This window comes from Mauremys reevesii, linkage group 10 (genome assembly GCF_016161935.1).
Source record: "Mauremys reevesii isolate NIE-2019 linkage group 10, ASM1616193v1, whole genome shotgun sequence".
Lineage (NCBI taxonomy): Eukaryota > Metazoa > Chordata > Testudines > Geoemydidae > Mauremys > Mauremys reevesii.
In genome coordinates this window covers 83,028,391-83,044,370 of record NC_052632.1, presented here as the reverse complement: position 1 = coordinate 83,044,370, position 15,980 = coordinate 83,028,391, and the positions used below count along the sequence as shown (strand labels likewise).

Genomic DNA, 15,980 nt, shown 5'->3' with positions numbered 1-15,980 from the left:
TTAAGTGACATGACAAATTGTGAGGCCAGCTGCTTGGAAACTGCTTCCATCAGAAGAGCTCTGCTTCAGCGAGACAAGGTGGCTGATCATTTCAAACCCATTCTCTAGCTGCATACACATGCCCTGACATTTAACGACTAAACTTTTTTTTTGTCAGTCTTCGCCTTCCTGTAGCTGTCACATTGTGCAGGCAGCCAGCACTTCCCTTCAAAGGCAGCTCAGAGGAGGCCCTCTCTAATGCTGACTTCTAAGCCCAGCGATGTGTCAAATGCAGCAGATAAAGTGAAGCCAGGAAAATTGGTCCCTGCTGATTTTGCAATTGCATACAAATATGGCATTTCCTCTGCAAAGGAACCAGGCCAGGAGTGCCTGGGGGTATTCAGTCCCCTACCCTGCTCCCAGACAGACTGGATGTCCCAGGGCCATCCGGACTTGGCACCTTTTAGAAAAAATGGCATTTTGGCCTGACCTTAGAGCAGGCAATGCCCTGTTCCAGTTCTGCTTTGCAGTTGTTCAGGCTGGGTAAAGCATCTGCACGCTGACACCTAGGGCCAGACCATCAGCAGCAAGGAGCCACGCTTTTTTTGCAGCATACATTTATGTCCATGCTATAAAGCAAAAGGAAACCCGCACAGCTGCAGTCAGTCCTCTGCCATGTATCATCCTTGGCAGGTAAATGGACATCGCTCAGCGGCTGAGTTCACCAGCAGTGAAAATCAAGGCATTCCTTCTGCCGTCAGGTGGAACAAGCAAGCATGGGCACCATGGCCTCTGCTGCCAGGGGACCATGACCTGGAGACGGAGGAATCCAGACAGGCCAGAACAGCGAGAGCAGCGGCCGGGTGTGTCCTGGGATTTCAGACTCTGCATTTGACCACTTCGGGTTAAAGGAGCAGACTTGTGTGCAGTGATTGACCCTACATATATTTCTGTGGTGGGCAGATGGGAGGTTGCTTGCTGGAGCAGTGATGAGTCGGGGGAAGATGTTCATTACCTGTATCCTGGCTAAATGCCCCAAAGCTGGAGCGGGAGGAGCAGGTGACAGGCATTCAGCACAAGAGGCAGCAATGCTGGGCTGGGGAGACTCCTGGTCTAAACAGGTCCCCACACTGTTGCTTTTTGGCAGTTGCTTTCCTGACTCTCCATAGCAGTGAGTCCAGTGGTCACCACAGGGGTTCCCTGCCCAGCTGTGCCACTGACTTGCTGAGTGACCTTGGGCAAGTCACCACCCTCCCCATGCCTCAATGGAAGGTACCTGTCTCACAAGGGGCTGGGGGGCTTTTACAGTTAAAGCTTGGGGTGCCCTTTGAGATCCTCAGGCTCTGTCTACACTTCCCGCAGTGCACAGAGTGCAGGCACGATCGGAGTCACACAAGCACAGCTGCACAGAAGCAGCCATGCCAGGGCGGTGTATTATTTCGTGTACAGCACTTCTTGAGCCACTGAGAGGAGCCAGGAGCAAATGCTCAGAAGCTATGCCTGACGGGGCTTTGCTAATGAAATACTTCAGTGTGCAGTTCTTCACTCCTTCGGAATAAATCTTACTTCCCTATAGTGGCTTCTGCCCCATAGGGCACTCAAAGCCCACTGTAGACTGTGTATGTACAGAGCTTGTTACACCCATCCCTGAAATGCAGCCACCTCTTTGGCAGCACAAGGCAGCTGTTGAACAGTGCATGGAACACTGCAGCGCAGGATGTGATAGTTTAATGGTAATGGCAGGGGAAAGTCAGGAGGCGGCATGTGATGGAATTTGGCCAGGTTGCCATGATTAAAATCCCCTCTCTTGTCAAAAATTGCCTTGGGTTCTTTACTGATGAGCAATGGTCACCACCTCCGATTTAACCCTAGTGCGAAGTACAGCACCTGCAGCAGCACAGCGGGGCCCAGACAGGAAGCCACCTGCTGAGAAGTCCTGGCTCCCCCCCACCACATGCTGCAGTGGGCTCACACCCAAGCGCTGAGCAGGCCTAGCACCACGCTGAGCTTGGACGAGCTGAGGGTGCACATCCTGGGATGGTAAAGCTGATTCACCTGCTGCTGAGCAATGTCCCTGCATTACAGAACACGCATGTTCCTTCTTCGCTGCACCTTTCCGAGTGCTGATAGGAAAGCTTGAGGCTGTATTGGAAAGTGCCTTGTTTGACACATGGCATGGTTTCCCAGCTGTTCACAGCAGCGTGAGAGTGAGTTGCTCATTTAGCCAAGTAACTGATTCGCCAAACTTTTATTGTTACTTTTCTCTTTAATCTCCCAGTCAATTGAGACATTCTTCATTACAGACTCATACACCAGTGACACGCAGATCACTGCCAGAGGCTCAGATGCAAACCCAGCTTCTAAAATAAGACTAGGCCAAACATCCCCTCCTTAATTGTGCCCACACAGTCACTTATGCGTGTGTGTGTTCATTTCAGGGAGCTATTTCTTTCAGTTTAACATCAGCGGGGTAATCAAATGCAGTCTAGTTGCTACTAGTCATTGGAGGGAATCTGCTTCTTAGTCCATTTACATGATCTGAATGGAATGCACTCTGCCTCCCTACACACCCCCAAAAGCCCTTCCAAAATCACAGAAAATTACTGAAAGGATGTTTCTTCCAACCCAACATGAAGAAATTGGATTCCAAGCTATTTAATGCATGCACGAAATGCCAGAAAGAAACCCAGACCCAAGCACTCCATCCATTACAACAAGGCAAAATGTTTTAGCCACATGAGCACTCATTACGTTAGCCGACTTAGTGCTTCATACCCTGAACTTCTAGGCAATTTCGCATAAATGTAACTATCGGGTTAATGGTTCTCACAAACAAGGCTGTCTCCAATGTTGCCATTGGGACATACAGCGAAGGTAACACTGTGATTGTTATGATCAACATGAACAATGGTGACTTTGAGAAGTCACTGTCCCAGAGGCCACTCGAAACCACCCTGCCAGTCCTCAGGGGCCTTGCTCCCAGCGAGTCACAGCAAAGGTGATGTCCCTTTCCAACCACAGAAGGAAAAGGGGTGGGATTCTGGGGCCCAAACACAGTTCAACCATAAACACAGTGGCCTGGCCTGGCAAGTGGCATTTAAAGGGTGGGGTGGGGCGGGGAGCCATTTAGGTTTGTTCTTTAAAAACAGAGCTTCACTGGTTACACCACCACAAGGATCATGTCATGCAGCCAGACAAAACGCCTCTCCCTACTTCCCTGGCTGGCTCAGCGCCTGAGCGGCGTGGGGAGGAGCTGGCTCAGACCGGTGTGGTTCGTCTGTTGGCTGGGTTGTTGTGCAATGACTCCTTGAACTCTTTGGGGATGGAGTTATGGACCTGTAAAAAAGTGTGATCCCGCTCCGAGTTGAGCAGCGTCCCCATGGTCACCTTGGAAGGATCCCTGGAGAGAGTAAACATGGAGATGTCGGTGGAGGGGATGGTGCTGAACCCTTTGCTGACAGGAGACAGATCCCTGGACCTGGGCTCCGTGGAGCGGGAGCTGGATCGCCTGCGGAACCGGTACCGGTAGGTGGGGAGGCGAGAAAAGGCCGACTTCTTCAGGAGCTCAGAGTGGGACTTGGCGCGGATCTGGCGGTGCTTCTCGATGTACATGTGCACAGCAATCACCCCCACCATCTCGGCGATGATGAAGGACAAGGCGCCAAAGTAAAAGGACCAGCCGTACGAGTAGCTCTTCTTGGAGTCACTCTGCCCCGGGTCCCCAGCGTTCGCGGAGATATAGACTATAATCCCGATTATGTTACTGAGACCTGAGAGAGAGAGAGAGAGAAGGAAGGATGGGCTCCCTTTACAAGTAGCATAAGTCGCTGGGCTAATAGAACATCTCTAACCCATTCAGAGCAGGTCAGAGGCTCAGAACATTTTTGACTAAGTGTATTTCCGTCAAAGCCAAAACGTTTTGTGGAGACGTGGCAGTTTTAACAAGTTTTCGTCGGGAGGTTTTGAGGTGCAGGCTCCTTGGTCACTTGACAAGATGGTGAGAGAGAGACGACACCACAGCCAGACCGTTACTCTCTGGAAATGGAGGTCTCAACACAATTCCGTTTTGTGAAAGTGTCTGAGGTAGAACGAAAACAAGTCTGGAAACCTCAGACGTTGTCACAAAATGGAATTGTCACCCTGGGCCCACCACTAGTCAGATGTCAGGCAGCCCTGAGTGAAAGCCCCGTTCGTTCCGTCTTCTAGGGAGGGTGGCTTCCTCTGGGGCTGGCGTGTTTCACAATGTGGACAAACACCACAAACACCGAGCAGGGAGGGGATTGTGAGACTTCCCCTGCTCTCCTCATGTTTTATTTCTGGTCTCTAGTGTTCAGGCTCAGGCCTGTCCCAAATCCAGAAGACTGGGACTGGTGGCAGGTGTGTTTGTTTGTTTATTTTCCTGCGCCTCAGGATTTCTTAATTCTGGCTAAGACCCTAAGAGTCAATGTCTGCTCCCTGGGGGCTGCCTCCCTGAGGGGAAGCCAGGGCACCCTGGCAAGCTCCTAGGAGTTCCTTCTCATGGGACATGCAGCCTGTTTTCCATAATAGGGGCCAGCCACAGGGCGAGTGTTCCCCAGTTTGGGTGGACAGACGCTCTAGTTCTTCTCCAGCGAGCACGCTGAAACGAGCAGCAGAGCCGGAGGTGGCACACGTGGGGGCTTGGGCTGGCTGCCTGAGAACAGACCGGCCTTGAACCCCGTAGCACAGACGTGTGCTGCCCTGGGCTACGCGGCTACGTTCAATGTGCTAGCTCAAGCCGAGCTAGAACGTGTCTGCCTACCCGAGCTGGGAAGCACGCTCCCGGCTGCGGCGTAGGCGTCTCCACGGTCTAGGCCCTGCACAAGAGAGCAGGGTCCGGGGGTGCACAAGGAGCCTTTCCCCCCGTGAGCTGCCCTGAGCAGGGACTGCTAGCCCTGCATGCTGGGGGCTCGTGGCGGCATTGTGCCTCCTGCAGGTCACCACAGAGAGGTGCGACTCCATGTGCACACGTCACATAGGCCCCCTCTGGCCCTCAGCGAGTTCAGATAGCAGCATAAGAAGCACATGGACTGAGGGACTTTTCTGAACCAAACCTCCAGCCTTCTGGGTCTCTAAGCTCGTGGGGGGTGGGGGAGGAGGAAACAATAGTTACTCCTGTCCTTTTAATTTCTAGTAAGTCTGGAGGTTTCACAGGGGAGCTGAGCAGTTGTTGCCTCCACAGCAGAGCAGGTGTGGTGCTGCCAGGGATTGGAGCGAGGCTCAGCCACTTGCATTTGGATTTACTTAATGAATCGATTTGGTTCTGTCGGTTGGTTTCTCATCTGCATCACGTGCTCCTGTCAGCCAAAGGAAGGAAACTGATTTGTCTCTTGGGGAAGAAACAAAACAAAACTTCCTTGAGACTAAGATATTGTCATAGAATAATCGGCGACAGTGTCGGGAAACATCACACCCAGAGATGAGTCATCCCGGAGGGACACGCTGTGCAAAAGGGCCTCGTTTGCCTCTGACGACTGCAACTGTCCACCTGCCTAATGCCCACGTTTCCCAGCACTTGGCATTCACAGCGGAAGCTCAGCCCCAGCAGCGCCCGTGGTGACCCAGAGCTCAGCCCCCAGCATGCTGATCCCTTCTGAAAATCTGGCTGCTCTGGTGCCTAACTAGGAGCTGAGTTCTTTGGAAATCTGACCTGAGGGGATGTCCACTCTGCAAAGGAAGCCCTGGGGTGCGGAGTCTCAGCGCTTGGCTCAGCTGACTTGGGCTTCCTGGGCTTGGGCTGCAGGATTAACCATAGCAGCGGGCGCCTGCCAGAGCCCAGGGGGGAGGTCTCTCGGAGCGCAGATTCCAGCCCATGTGGGAACACACACATACAGCCCCACAGCATGAGCCTGAATCCGTTGACTTGGACTCTTGGCCTCGGTGCCGTGGGTTTCTCTTTGCAGTGTAGACGTACCCTGTAGGGAGAGGGGGCTAATTGCTGTGGAAAGTTTGGTCTGTGTTGTACCAACCAGCCTGAAAGCTGAGGGACTTGCAGTGAGACGGACCCTTTGGGTATGTTTTTAAAACCTGTCCTAGAGCTCTATGGACAGGTTAAAAAACCGGCCCCAGAGAGATGATCCTTCACAGCTAAGTGTGATAAATGTAGAGAGGAATTTCTACAGAACCCTATTTGATTGCTGAAGAACCCTATTGGTTTAATCTCTGCCAGCTGCTTTAGGGCTTTTCCATAAGGGACGTGATGGGAATTGAGACACAGAGTCTCTCACCTCTACGTCAGTGGTTCAAATCCAGACAAGGCCAGTGGTGAGCCAAGGTTGCTGCATGACATCTGATGGCGACCTCACTGAAAAACCCATTCATTAGCCCCCTTGCTGGCCGCCTCGCCGGGAGGGGCTGCTTCTTGTCCGGGCAGAGGCACCCCGGTATGAGGCTGCTTGGGGATGGGTGTGACACTTAGTCTGCACCTGCTGTGGGGATAGAGGGCCAATGACCTTGCTGAGGTCTGAGCGTACCCAGCCCTTAATTCCCAGGAGCTCCGTGGGTGTATGGAGAGAGGCAGGGCCAGACAGGAACACCCAGCCCTGCCCTCGGGCCAAGAGGGGAGTTCGGTCTCCATGGCCACCCCTTACACATGGACCCCCTGCCCGAACAGACATGGAAAGCAGCAATCTCCTCCTCCTTCAGACCCCTCCCTAAGGCCCACTTCTGCCACAAGGCCTCTGTAATTGCCCTCCAACAATGACCAGGCCCATGGCCAGCGGGAAACACAACAGAAATAGTGTGTCTGGTTTATTTATGTCTTTAAATAGCCTCCCTTCTACCCTGCAACTTGTCAGCAGATACACAACCACCCACTCCTGTTCCTGCCCCCCTCATCCACCTCGCTCCCTCAGCTTGTGTGCAACACCCAGTTCTTGTGCCTTGTCTTAGGGTTTAAGGTCCTTGGGGTAGGGACTGCATCTCACCAGATGCCTGTGCAGCACACAGGAGGATTTGACTCTGTGTCTCAATTCCCATCACGTCCCTTATGGAAAAGCCCTAATCCTGGGAGGCTGGAGCCATGCAAATCCTGAGCAGTTGTGACTTGGGTGGGCACTTACCTGCAGACACAAAGAAGATCCCAGCGCTGAGAATCACATTGTGTTTGTTCTTGTAGAATTCACTGGCGGCCACACACAGGCCCCCAAAGAACAACAAGGCCACGCTCAGGATGGGGAAGATGCTGGATGCTCTCACGGCACCTAGCCGGGGGAGAGGAGAAGGGCCCCGTCAATCATCATTCGCACGGTCTCACAGGCCTTATGAAAACACATGTGCAGCTCCTTGGCAAATCAGACGCTAGTGACGGAACGGCTAAGTGATGGGGAGGCTGAGGCTGGCTCTGTGGTTCAAACCAGCAGGGTCTGATCCTGCTCCCATTAAAATCAATGGCAAGAATCATAACACTGGAGAAGTACCAAGCTGGAAGGGACCTCGAGAGGTCATCTAGCTCCTCCCCACATGCCGAGGCAGGACCCAGTAAACCTAGATCATCCTTGGCAGGTGTTTGTCCAACCTGCTCTTAACCTCTAGTGATGAGGATTCCACCTCCCTTGGAAGCCTGTTCCAGTATTTAACTATCCTTGTTGTTAGAAAGATTTTCCTAATATCTAACCTCAGTCTCCCTTGCTGCAGATTAAGCCCATTACTTCTTGTTCTACCTTCAGTGGAAGTGGAGAACAATTGATCACCCTCCTCTTCATAACAGCCCTTAACCTATTTGAAGATTGTTGTCAGGTCCCTGCTCAAACCTCTTTTTGCAAGACTAAACATGCCCATTCTTTTTAACCTTTCTTCATAAGTCAGGTTTTCCAAACCTTTCATCATTTTTGTTGCTCTCCTCTGGACTCTCTTCAATTTGTCCACATCTTTCCTAAAACGGGGTGCCCGAAATTGGACACAGGATTCCAGCCGAGGCTCACCAGTGCTGAGTAGAGCAGGATAATTACCTCCTGTGTCTTATATATGACCTTCCTGTTAATACACCCCAGAGTGTTGTTAGCCTTTCTCACAACTACATCACATTGTTGACTCATCTTCAATTTGTGATCCGCTCTAACCGCCAGAGCCTTTTCTGCAGCCCTGCCACCGAGCCAGTTTCCCCCCATTTTGTAATTGTGCATTTGATTTTTTTCTTATTGACTCCCACTGATTTCAGTCGTACATGCTCAGGAGCCAGAAGGTCTCAGTACAGTAAAATGCTTGGGTGCTGGGAGGATTGAAGGTGCATTGAGCTGGTTATGACTCCTTGATGCTGTGCCAGCATGGTGTGAGTTAGAGCAGCCTAGCAGTTGCTCTAACTTATGCCACTAAGGGACCTCAGAGCAGTGGCGGGTCACTTTCCTCCAGTACACCCTTCTATGGACACACTCCTTTTGCCACGGTCGGGTGGGGTCAGTTGGTGCAGGTGCTGACTCCACCAGGTTTATGCCAAATGAGAGTTCCTTTGCAAGGATATGTGCAGAATCTGGCCCTTTGCACGGCTTGAGCAGCACAAAGGGTTAAGAGCATAACTCAGGGTCTCTAACGAGGTTTCTAATAATAATAATGAAAGTCCCAGTGCTGCCAGTGGGTCTGCCCAGACCTGCAGGATTGGGGCCTAAGGTCATCGTCTCTGAAAGGGCCGGTGGCTATTGCCCTCTGGGACAAACCCAGTCCATTCCTTCCCCAGTTATTACACAGACCTTCTGTCTGTGCTGCCCCCACCCCCAACTTTAGTTCTGCCTGTAGAATAGCTCTGCAGACTGACAACTTCAGGACCTTCCTCAGGGTCCTTGAGCCAGCAGTGCCAGCCCTGACCACCATTCAGAATGATGAGTCAGGCCCCTCAAATCATGAATTTGTCTTTAAAACCATGAGATTTTAAAATGAACAAAGTCTGGCTCTTTTTATTTCCCTCCTGGGCTTTGAGCCTTTTGGGGTCAGGTTTTCCAGCTTTTCCTGCACAACCAGCAGGGCTAGAAATGTACCTTTTATTTTAAACTGAAAGCTTACATTCTGGTATAGTCACATGACTCCAGGTGCTGGGGCTTTAGGAAAAACACCACTTCTCATGAGACGGGATAGCACTGAGACTAGCAGTACTGCCAACCCGAAGCATTCAAAAATCATGGATCAGATTCCACCCCCACATAATGAAATCAAGAGCGTTTACCAAAGAACACATCTGCAGTTCTTTTTATTTGCCCTCTGGGTATTCCAGGGATGGTTTCCAGCTTTTCTCCACATGGGGACTAGAAATTTACTTTAAAAAAAAACGAAACCGAGACTCTCAAACAATAACATGACTCCAGGAGCTGGGGCTTTATGTAAAAAAACTTTCTTCTTCAGCCAAGCCATTTCAGTGACAGCTTTGGGGGCATTAAGCCCAGGCAGTTACAGAGAACAGGCCCTTTTGCCTTTTTTAATTCGACTCGCAAAGGTTTAGGCCTCCAAAATGGCCAACGTTAATTAATTCAGCAAACTACTATCTGCTGCTAAAGCAAAAGCATTTAATGGGCTGTGCTCAGGTTTGGGGTTCTTTTCTCCCCATTAGGCCCATTAAAATAAGACCAGGGATTATAGAGCCGCCCCATTAAAATGCAATTCTGGGTTTTTTTAAAAAGACTTCTTTAAAAAAAAATGCGGGGAGGGGGAAGTTAAAAGCTAATCTGATAAAATGAAAATGTTTGCAGATGTGTGGTGTGCATGCATATATGTGCTATTGTGCATACTTGTGTGTGGGTGTTTGGCGTGCATATGTGAACAAACGTGCATTTGTAGTGTGTGTGCATAGATACAATGTTTCTTTGCACATGTGGGTACATATCTACCTGTGAGTCTGTGTGCATCTGTGCTGAATGCATAGGTGTCCATTTGAATGTTCGTGTTTCCATGTTTATGTGCACACACATTTGTGGAGGTGTAAAAGGGATACGGCTCCTTCTCTCAGAATCTGGCCCACCTCCACTACTAGGTCTCTTTCATATAAACACCCATTCATTTGCTAGATTTCCTGGTCAGGTGAAAAGCCAGGGCACCCCAGAAAGCTGGAGGGTTCTGCATTTCCTGGGAGGCCTGCCAGGTCTGTTTTCATTCAATCTACTTGCAATTGACTGCTGTTGGCAGAAGACACGCCAGAGGCTTCAGATCCTCACCTCACTGAATGCCAACAATTTCCAGAGCCAGCTGCGGAAATGCAGGACACAAAGGAGGAGAGGAATCACTGTAATAAAAAAATCCTCTCGCAGCAAAATTGCAAGGGCCTAGCTCCTGACGCTGCAGCAGCTGCAGGCTTCCCGGGAGCTGAGGATACTGGGCATCTTACAGGACTGGGCCTGGGAAAGGGTGGGACAGATTTGAAAGGAGAAAGTCACATCATTACACCAACAAACAGAAGATGCCATTTACTCTGGTCAGGAGGCCATGAACCGTGGAAGGACCTTTGCTGATCTGCTGCTATAATCAGATGGCAAGAACCTGTTGGTGTTGGTTCAAGCAGCAGAAAGCACAGCTCCTGGCCAGGTATGGGCAACCCAGGCAGTGCCACCGAGTGGTAGAGGCAGAGCTGATGCCAGCGTGTGTCTGTATATTATGGGAATGAAAGGAACGGCCAGAATTCGGGGAGGGAGTCACCGTTTTGGAGAGTGATATTAATATTTCATATAGTCTCTCTCTAGATTCATAGAGCCGCTGCTCTCACTCGAGGGTCTGAGCGCACACCAGGAGGTAACAAGCAGAATCACAATGGGCCGAGTGTAGACACAGACTTACGTAGGAGGTACTCAGATGTGTCTTGCTCATAATCCGCATCTTCTGGGAAATGATCGATTTTTTTACACACTCCTCGGAACGTTCCTAAGGAAACACAAACCCAATGGGCACATCAGTGGTGTTGTCAAGATCTCTCCAGATGGCTCAAGGAGGGTTCGAGACCCACTCTGGGGATGAGCAGAGAAGGCGCAATGGAAGGTCCACAAAGCCACCTCCCCACTACACACAGCTACCATCTGGATGGCTTCCCTCTGGGTTTAACACCAGCAGCCAAGCTACCCAGGGAATTAGGCTCTGTAGGGCCTGGCCTGGGAGGCAAAGTGCCTTCTGTCCATGGGGCAGGCTACCCTGGTTCCTCATGGGGCTATTGCTGCACTGCTCTGGCCACTAGGAGATAGTAACTCTTGGAAATTCCTGGCAGGGTTGGGGTTGTGATTGTTTCCCAAGGCAACACAGTTTGTTGTGCTACAAATAGCAACCTCTCTTGGCAGTCTTGAAAACCTTCGCCTTATTCATGTCCATGCTCTGTTACGACATCCCGCTGCCTAGCGGTGGGTCAGCTAACGAACGGCCACCGAGAGGTGGGCCGGGTTGTGACACTGGCTAGTCCCTAGTGGAATTCCATGCACTGGAATCTCTAGACGAGGATTCATTAAGCCCCAGGAACCTTGCACAAAGATCCTTTACCCCAGGCCTCTGGCCTCTCGCTCATCCCCGTGCGGCCCAGGTATGAGCCATGGGCTGGCAACTCTAAACCGCCCATCGCTGAGCTCCATCCCACTGAGAGCTCCTCAGTAAACTTCAGCTTCCCAGCAAATAAAGGTTGTGTGTCAACTGACCTCTGGAGCACCCAGCATTTCCATTTCACTCAGGCAGGGCCTTGGCACTAACCAGGGCAGGATCTGCTCCTATTCTGAACCCTTTATTATGGGCACTCAGGAGTCTCACACACAAGAAAAAGCTGAAGGTTAAAAGTGGCATCCGCCATCTGTCATCACAGCACCATGAGCACCCGAACTCTCCCCACGTTCCCACCCCTCTCCCAACAGGCTCGCAGATTCCTGGCTCCCCTCCCCCCTTCTGTGGGTGCTCCCCGAGGGCAAAGCACCCAACACCCCCTCACTCTGACGGGCTCCCAGAGTTCCGTGCGTTGCACAAGCGCCCACTGACCCAGACACAAACGTGAACACCGGAGCAGCTAGGAGCTGACACTGGGAGAGAGCTCTGGGGAAGGACACACAGGTACGTTCACGCCAGGCATCCCACGCAGCTGCAGCCCCCTATGCCTAACGCTGCCCCACTTGTCGTGTGACATCCAAGCCTTCCCTCCCCTCCCTTGCACTTTGGGGAGGTCGTCAGAGCTGAGGAGTTCCACTTCCCCCAGGAGATCTCTGCTCTTGGGTGGGGTTTGGTGCACTGTGCTCGATTCCCATGAATTCACTTTGCTCCGTCACTTCCAGGGACACTCCCGTGACCTAGCTGCATGGGCAGGGAAGCCTGACAGATTTAACTCTTCCCAGCTTTGCGTCCTTGGCTGTAGTGCTGCCCCTTCGTCACCTCCACAGCAGCCACACCCGCACAGGGTCACGTTGGGGCAGCGGAGACCCCCAGGGCTCCATGGTTTGCCAAGGCTCCGGGAACGGGTGGAGTTGACCATCAGCATGTGTTGCTCTTTGAAATTACATGTCGACTCCCCCAGCGAGAGGAAGGCCTGTTTGCTACAGGAAGCTACCACTGTTTGCTGTCAGTGATCACCTGCAACTAGTTGTTATTGAGCCAGGCTGGGTTCGGACCAGGGACTTTCAGGGAAAATCTGCTTTCCCTTCAGCAAGCCCCTGAGCCGGAGCAGCAATCGGAGTGATCACGTTCTGTGCACCAGCTGGGTACCACACTCTGCCTGCCGGACCCCTTTCCTGCGCTCTGGGGTGGTAGCGCTGTGGGCTGTGTCCCCCACCCCCGAGGAGGAAGCAATTCCTGTCATTATTCTGCAAAGCATGCTGGGACATAGGTGCTGAAACTAGAGGTGCTGGGGAGGGGGCTGCCGCACCCCCGACTTGAAGTCGTTTCCATCAGAGGCAGTTCGTTCAATGGCTCTCAGAACCTCCACTCCACACACTGGTCCAGCCCCCTGTGCTGGGATATTGAAAGTCCCAGTATGAATGCAGGGCCGGCTCCAGCTTTTTTCCGCCCCAAGCAGTGATGCGGAAAAAAAAAAAAAAAGATAAAGCCGCGATTGGCGGCACTTCGGCGGCTGTTCTACCGCTGCCGCTTCATTCTTCGGCGGCAATTCATCGGCAGGTCCTTCCCTCTGAGAGGGACTGAGAGACCTGCCGCCACAGACCCGGACGTGCCGCCCCTTTCCATTGGCCTCCCCAAGCACCTGCTTCCTGCGCTGGTGCCTGTATAAATGTAAACGGTGCTTATTTCTTTTAATAGTCCCAGGCCCTGCTGTCTTTGCTGATCCCCTACGGGATTCAGCTGGCCTGTGTAATGGATCTAACCGGAGCGGTTTGCCCTCTGTCTGGCCAGCAGTGCTGCACAGCGGTTGCATTGTTGTACTGGGATCTATTCTCAGCCCTGTTATTATTCCGCAGTTATGTACAGCCTGCCTTTGGCTAGTATTCAACTGACTCTCACTTTCCTCCCTGTGTGATATACAGATGCACTTGTTTCTAAAGCCGGCCGGCGCAAAGCATGCCATGCTGCTCCAGCACTGACACACTGTCTGACGGACAGACGGGCATGAAGGAACATTCATTTCCTTCCTTTAGGCTCAGGTAAAGCAGGCCAGGCAACAATTTTCTCTCACTGCCCACCCGCTTCGCACAAATCCTTCACTGGGTTTTTGGTGGAGAATTATTCAGTGTGTCTGTAGATAAAATCCTCCCAGCCCTTTCGCTGCACACGCTCTCCTTTGAATAGAAAGCCCTGCAAGTTATGAGCCCATCTGTTACCACTTGGGAAAACTTTCCCAGGCTTCAGCCCTGCCACTGCGCCCATCTGCCTGGGAGGTTAATGTCATCTCCTTCCAGGCTGTTCTGGACTGCTCTGCTAGACATTCTAACAAAGACACTGATTGCCAAGCTGCTGCTAGTGCCCAGAGGCACAACAGCATTCAAAGAGATCAGCCCCTCTTCTCACAGTGTGGCCTCTTTGCCCTAGCTGCCAAAGAGGAGCACCTTTGATCTGCTGACCTGCAAACGCATTGTGTGAATGGACAGAAAAGCAGACCAGGTTCCTGAGCATGGGCAGTGGAGGCTAAGCCTCGGGCAGTAGGAGCAGGGCAGGGGACTAGCCTCCCTGAAAGGGGTGTTCACGCGCTGCCCATGATCCTGAGCATATGTCTGCTAGAGATACATGGGAACCTATTTGAATAAAATAAAGTCTGGGCCAAACCTTTGCCTAAAATACAGATTTTTTTTTTTTTTTGGTTTAGATAAATTCAGTTAAACTTTAAACAAACAAAAGTCCTGCGAACTCCCCCATCTCTGGCTGCTTCCCCAGGCCGCTCCCCTTGACATCCATGGGAGAGCTGCTGGGAAGGTCAAAGACAGGCAGCAGGACAGCAGCCTGGCTGGGTTTCAGCCGGGACTGGGAATAAAGAAGCCACAGGAAAGGCTGGTTTCATGGGACAGATTCTGATCTGAGTTGCACAGGGAACATTGACGCTGCACCTGTGCCACTGGAGAGCCCTGGTGAGGAAACCCTTCCAGTGATGTCGGATGTATCTTCCCTCAGCGTAATTTAACCACCTCTCTGAGAGGGGAGAGCTCTGCTGATGGAAGAATTCTTCTGTCGACCTGGCCACGGGGTTGGGCGCAACGTTTTTCACAGCCCTGAGTGATGTTGCTAGGGGGAGCTAGTTTTTAGATGATCAGGCCACAGATGCAAATCCGGATAACAGCAACGTAACCGGAACCAGGATCCCCTTAGAGCTGGTTGAAAGAATTCCTGCAAAACATTTTTTTTCATTGGAATTTGCTGATATGTCAAAATTGAAATGTTTCACAGGGACAGTCTGATTTCAGCTAAGTTCCTCCTTAACCCAAGAAGGTTTCAAAACCCGCCTGCCAGGAACACTTCCTTTGGAAATCTGCCTGGTTTCATGCCTGCATTCCTGCCCAGATCCTTGGCAGTGCACCTGGTGGGCTGCTGGAGACCCCAAGGCTTCCATGGTCCATGGGTCTGGGGCAGCCCCCCAGATGGACTGCTCCATAGCCAGGGACCCCAGGGCTTCCAGGCTCTGCAGGAGTTCTACCCTTAAGCCAGGGCTCCATTCCCTTTTGCAGAGAATTTTGAAATTTTGGGGTTTATTCCAAATCATTATGAAACCAAATTTTGAACTATTTAACTCTTCCAGGAAATGCCATGACCTGTCTCTGCCCAGCTCTAGTCCTGTTCTTAATATTTACAACCACAGAAGTTTGCGGAGATTTGTACAGCCCCTCGCACCTCAATCCAGCATTGCACTCAAGCATATGCTTAATTTTAAATTGTCTCATTGAAGTCAACTGGGACTGCTCAGGTGCTCAAAGAAAAACACATGCTTAAAAGCTTTGCTGGATACAGGCCCAGGGGGGCACCCAGTGCTCCATGCATATCTCAGACTCCTCCAGTTTTTCACTGGTGTAACTCCACTAGTTGCAGTGAAGTGACTCTGGATTTACAATGGTGTAACTGAGATCAGACTTGACTCCCAGACTTTCAGAAGCATCCTCGAGAGAACCCTCTGAGTCATCTCTGACTCCTCTATGCGGCTGTGTGGAGTCCCAGGGACAGGACTAGCCACGGAGAAGAGCACAGCCGCCGTCGCTAGCAGGTGCACATGTAAGTCCGCGCGGGGAACAGAAAAGATACCATGGGATTATCCGAGCAATTACTATTCTGTAACAGAGCTCAGATTTCAAGCATTCAGATTCAATCCAGACTGTCAAAAATGCAAATAATTTCAAATCATGAGTAAATTCAAGGAAATTGTAAGCTCTTCAACACATATACAGCGCACACACTGACTCAAACACACCCCAATCCAGCCCCGCCCCCCCGATCCAGCATACACACACTACACACATCCTGACCCAGCGTATAGACACAGTGCCATTATAAACACATGTTCTGACCCAGCACAGGCATATGCTCCCCAGCGTGTGCACACACACACACAGATTCAGCATACACCCACTCACCATATACACACAGACCCACTCTCACACCCCTGCACCACACACGTC

At 51.5% G+C, this 15,980-nt stretch overlaps 1 protein-coding gene across 1 annotated transcript in view; it reads right to left on the bottom strand.

The window, feature by feature from the left end:
* Positions 1–2,210: 2,210 nt before the first annotated feature.
* CACNG3 (calcium voltage-gated channel auxiliary subunit gamma 3) overlaps positions 2,211–15,980 on the bottom strand; it is a 60,934-nt gene continuing 47,164 nt past the window's right edge. Inside the window, exons 2-4 of the mRNA XM_039490092.1 lie at positions 10,750–10,833; positions 7,059–7,199; positions 2,211–3,749 (exon numbers count right to left, since the gene is read on the bottom strand). Of these exons, the coding sequence (XP_039346026.1) occupies positions 3,238–3,749; positions 7,059–7,199; positions 10,750–10,833 (737 nt within the window). The 3' untranslated portion in view covers positions 2,211–3,237. The remainder of the gene's footprint in view (positions 3,750–7,058; positions 7,200–10,749; positions 10,834–15,980) is intronic.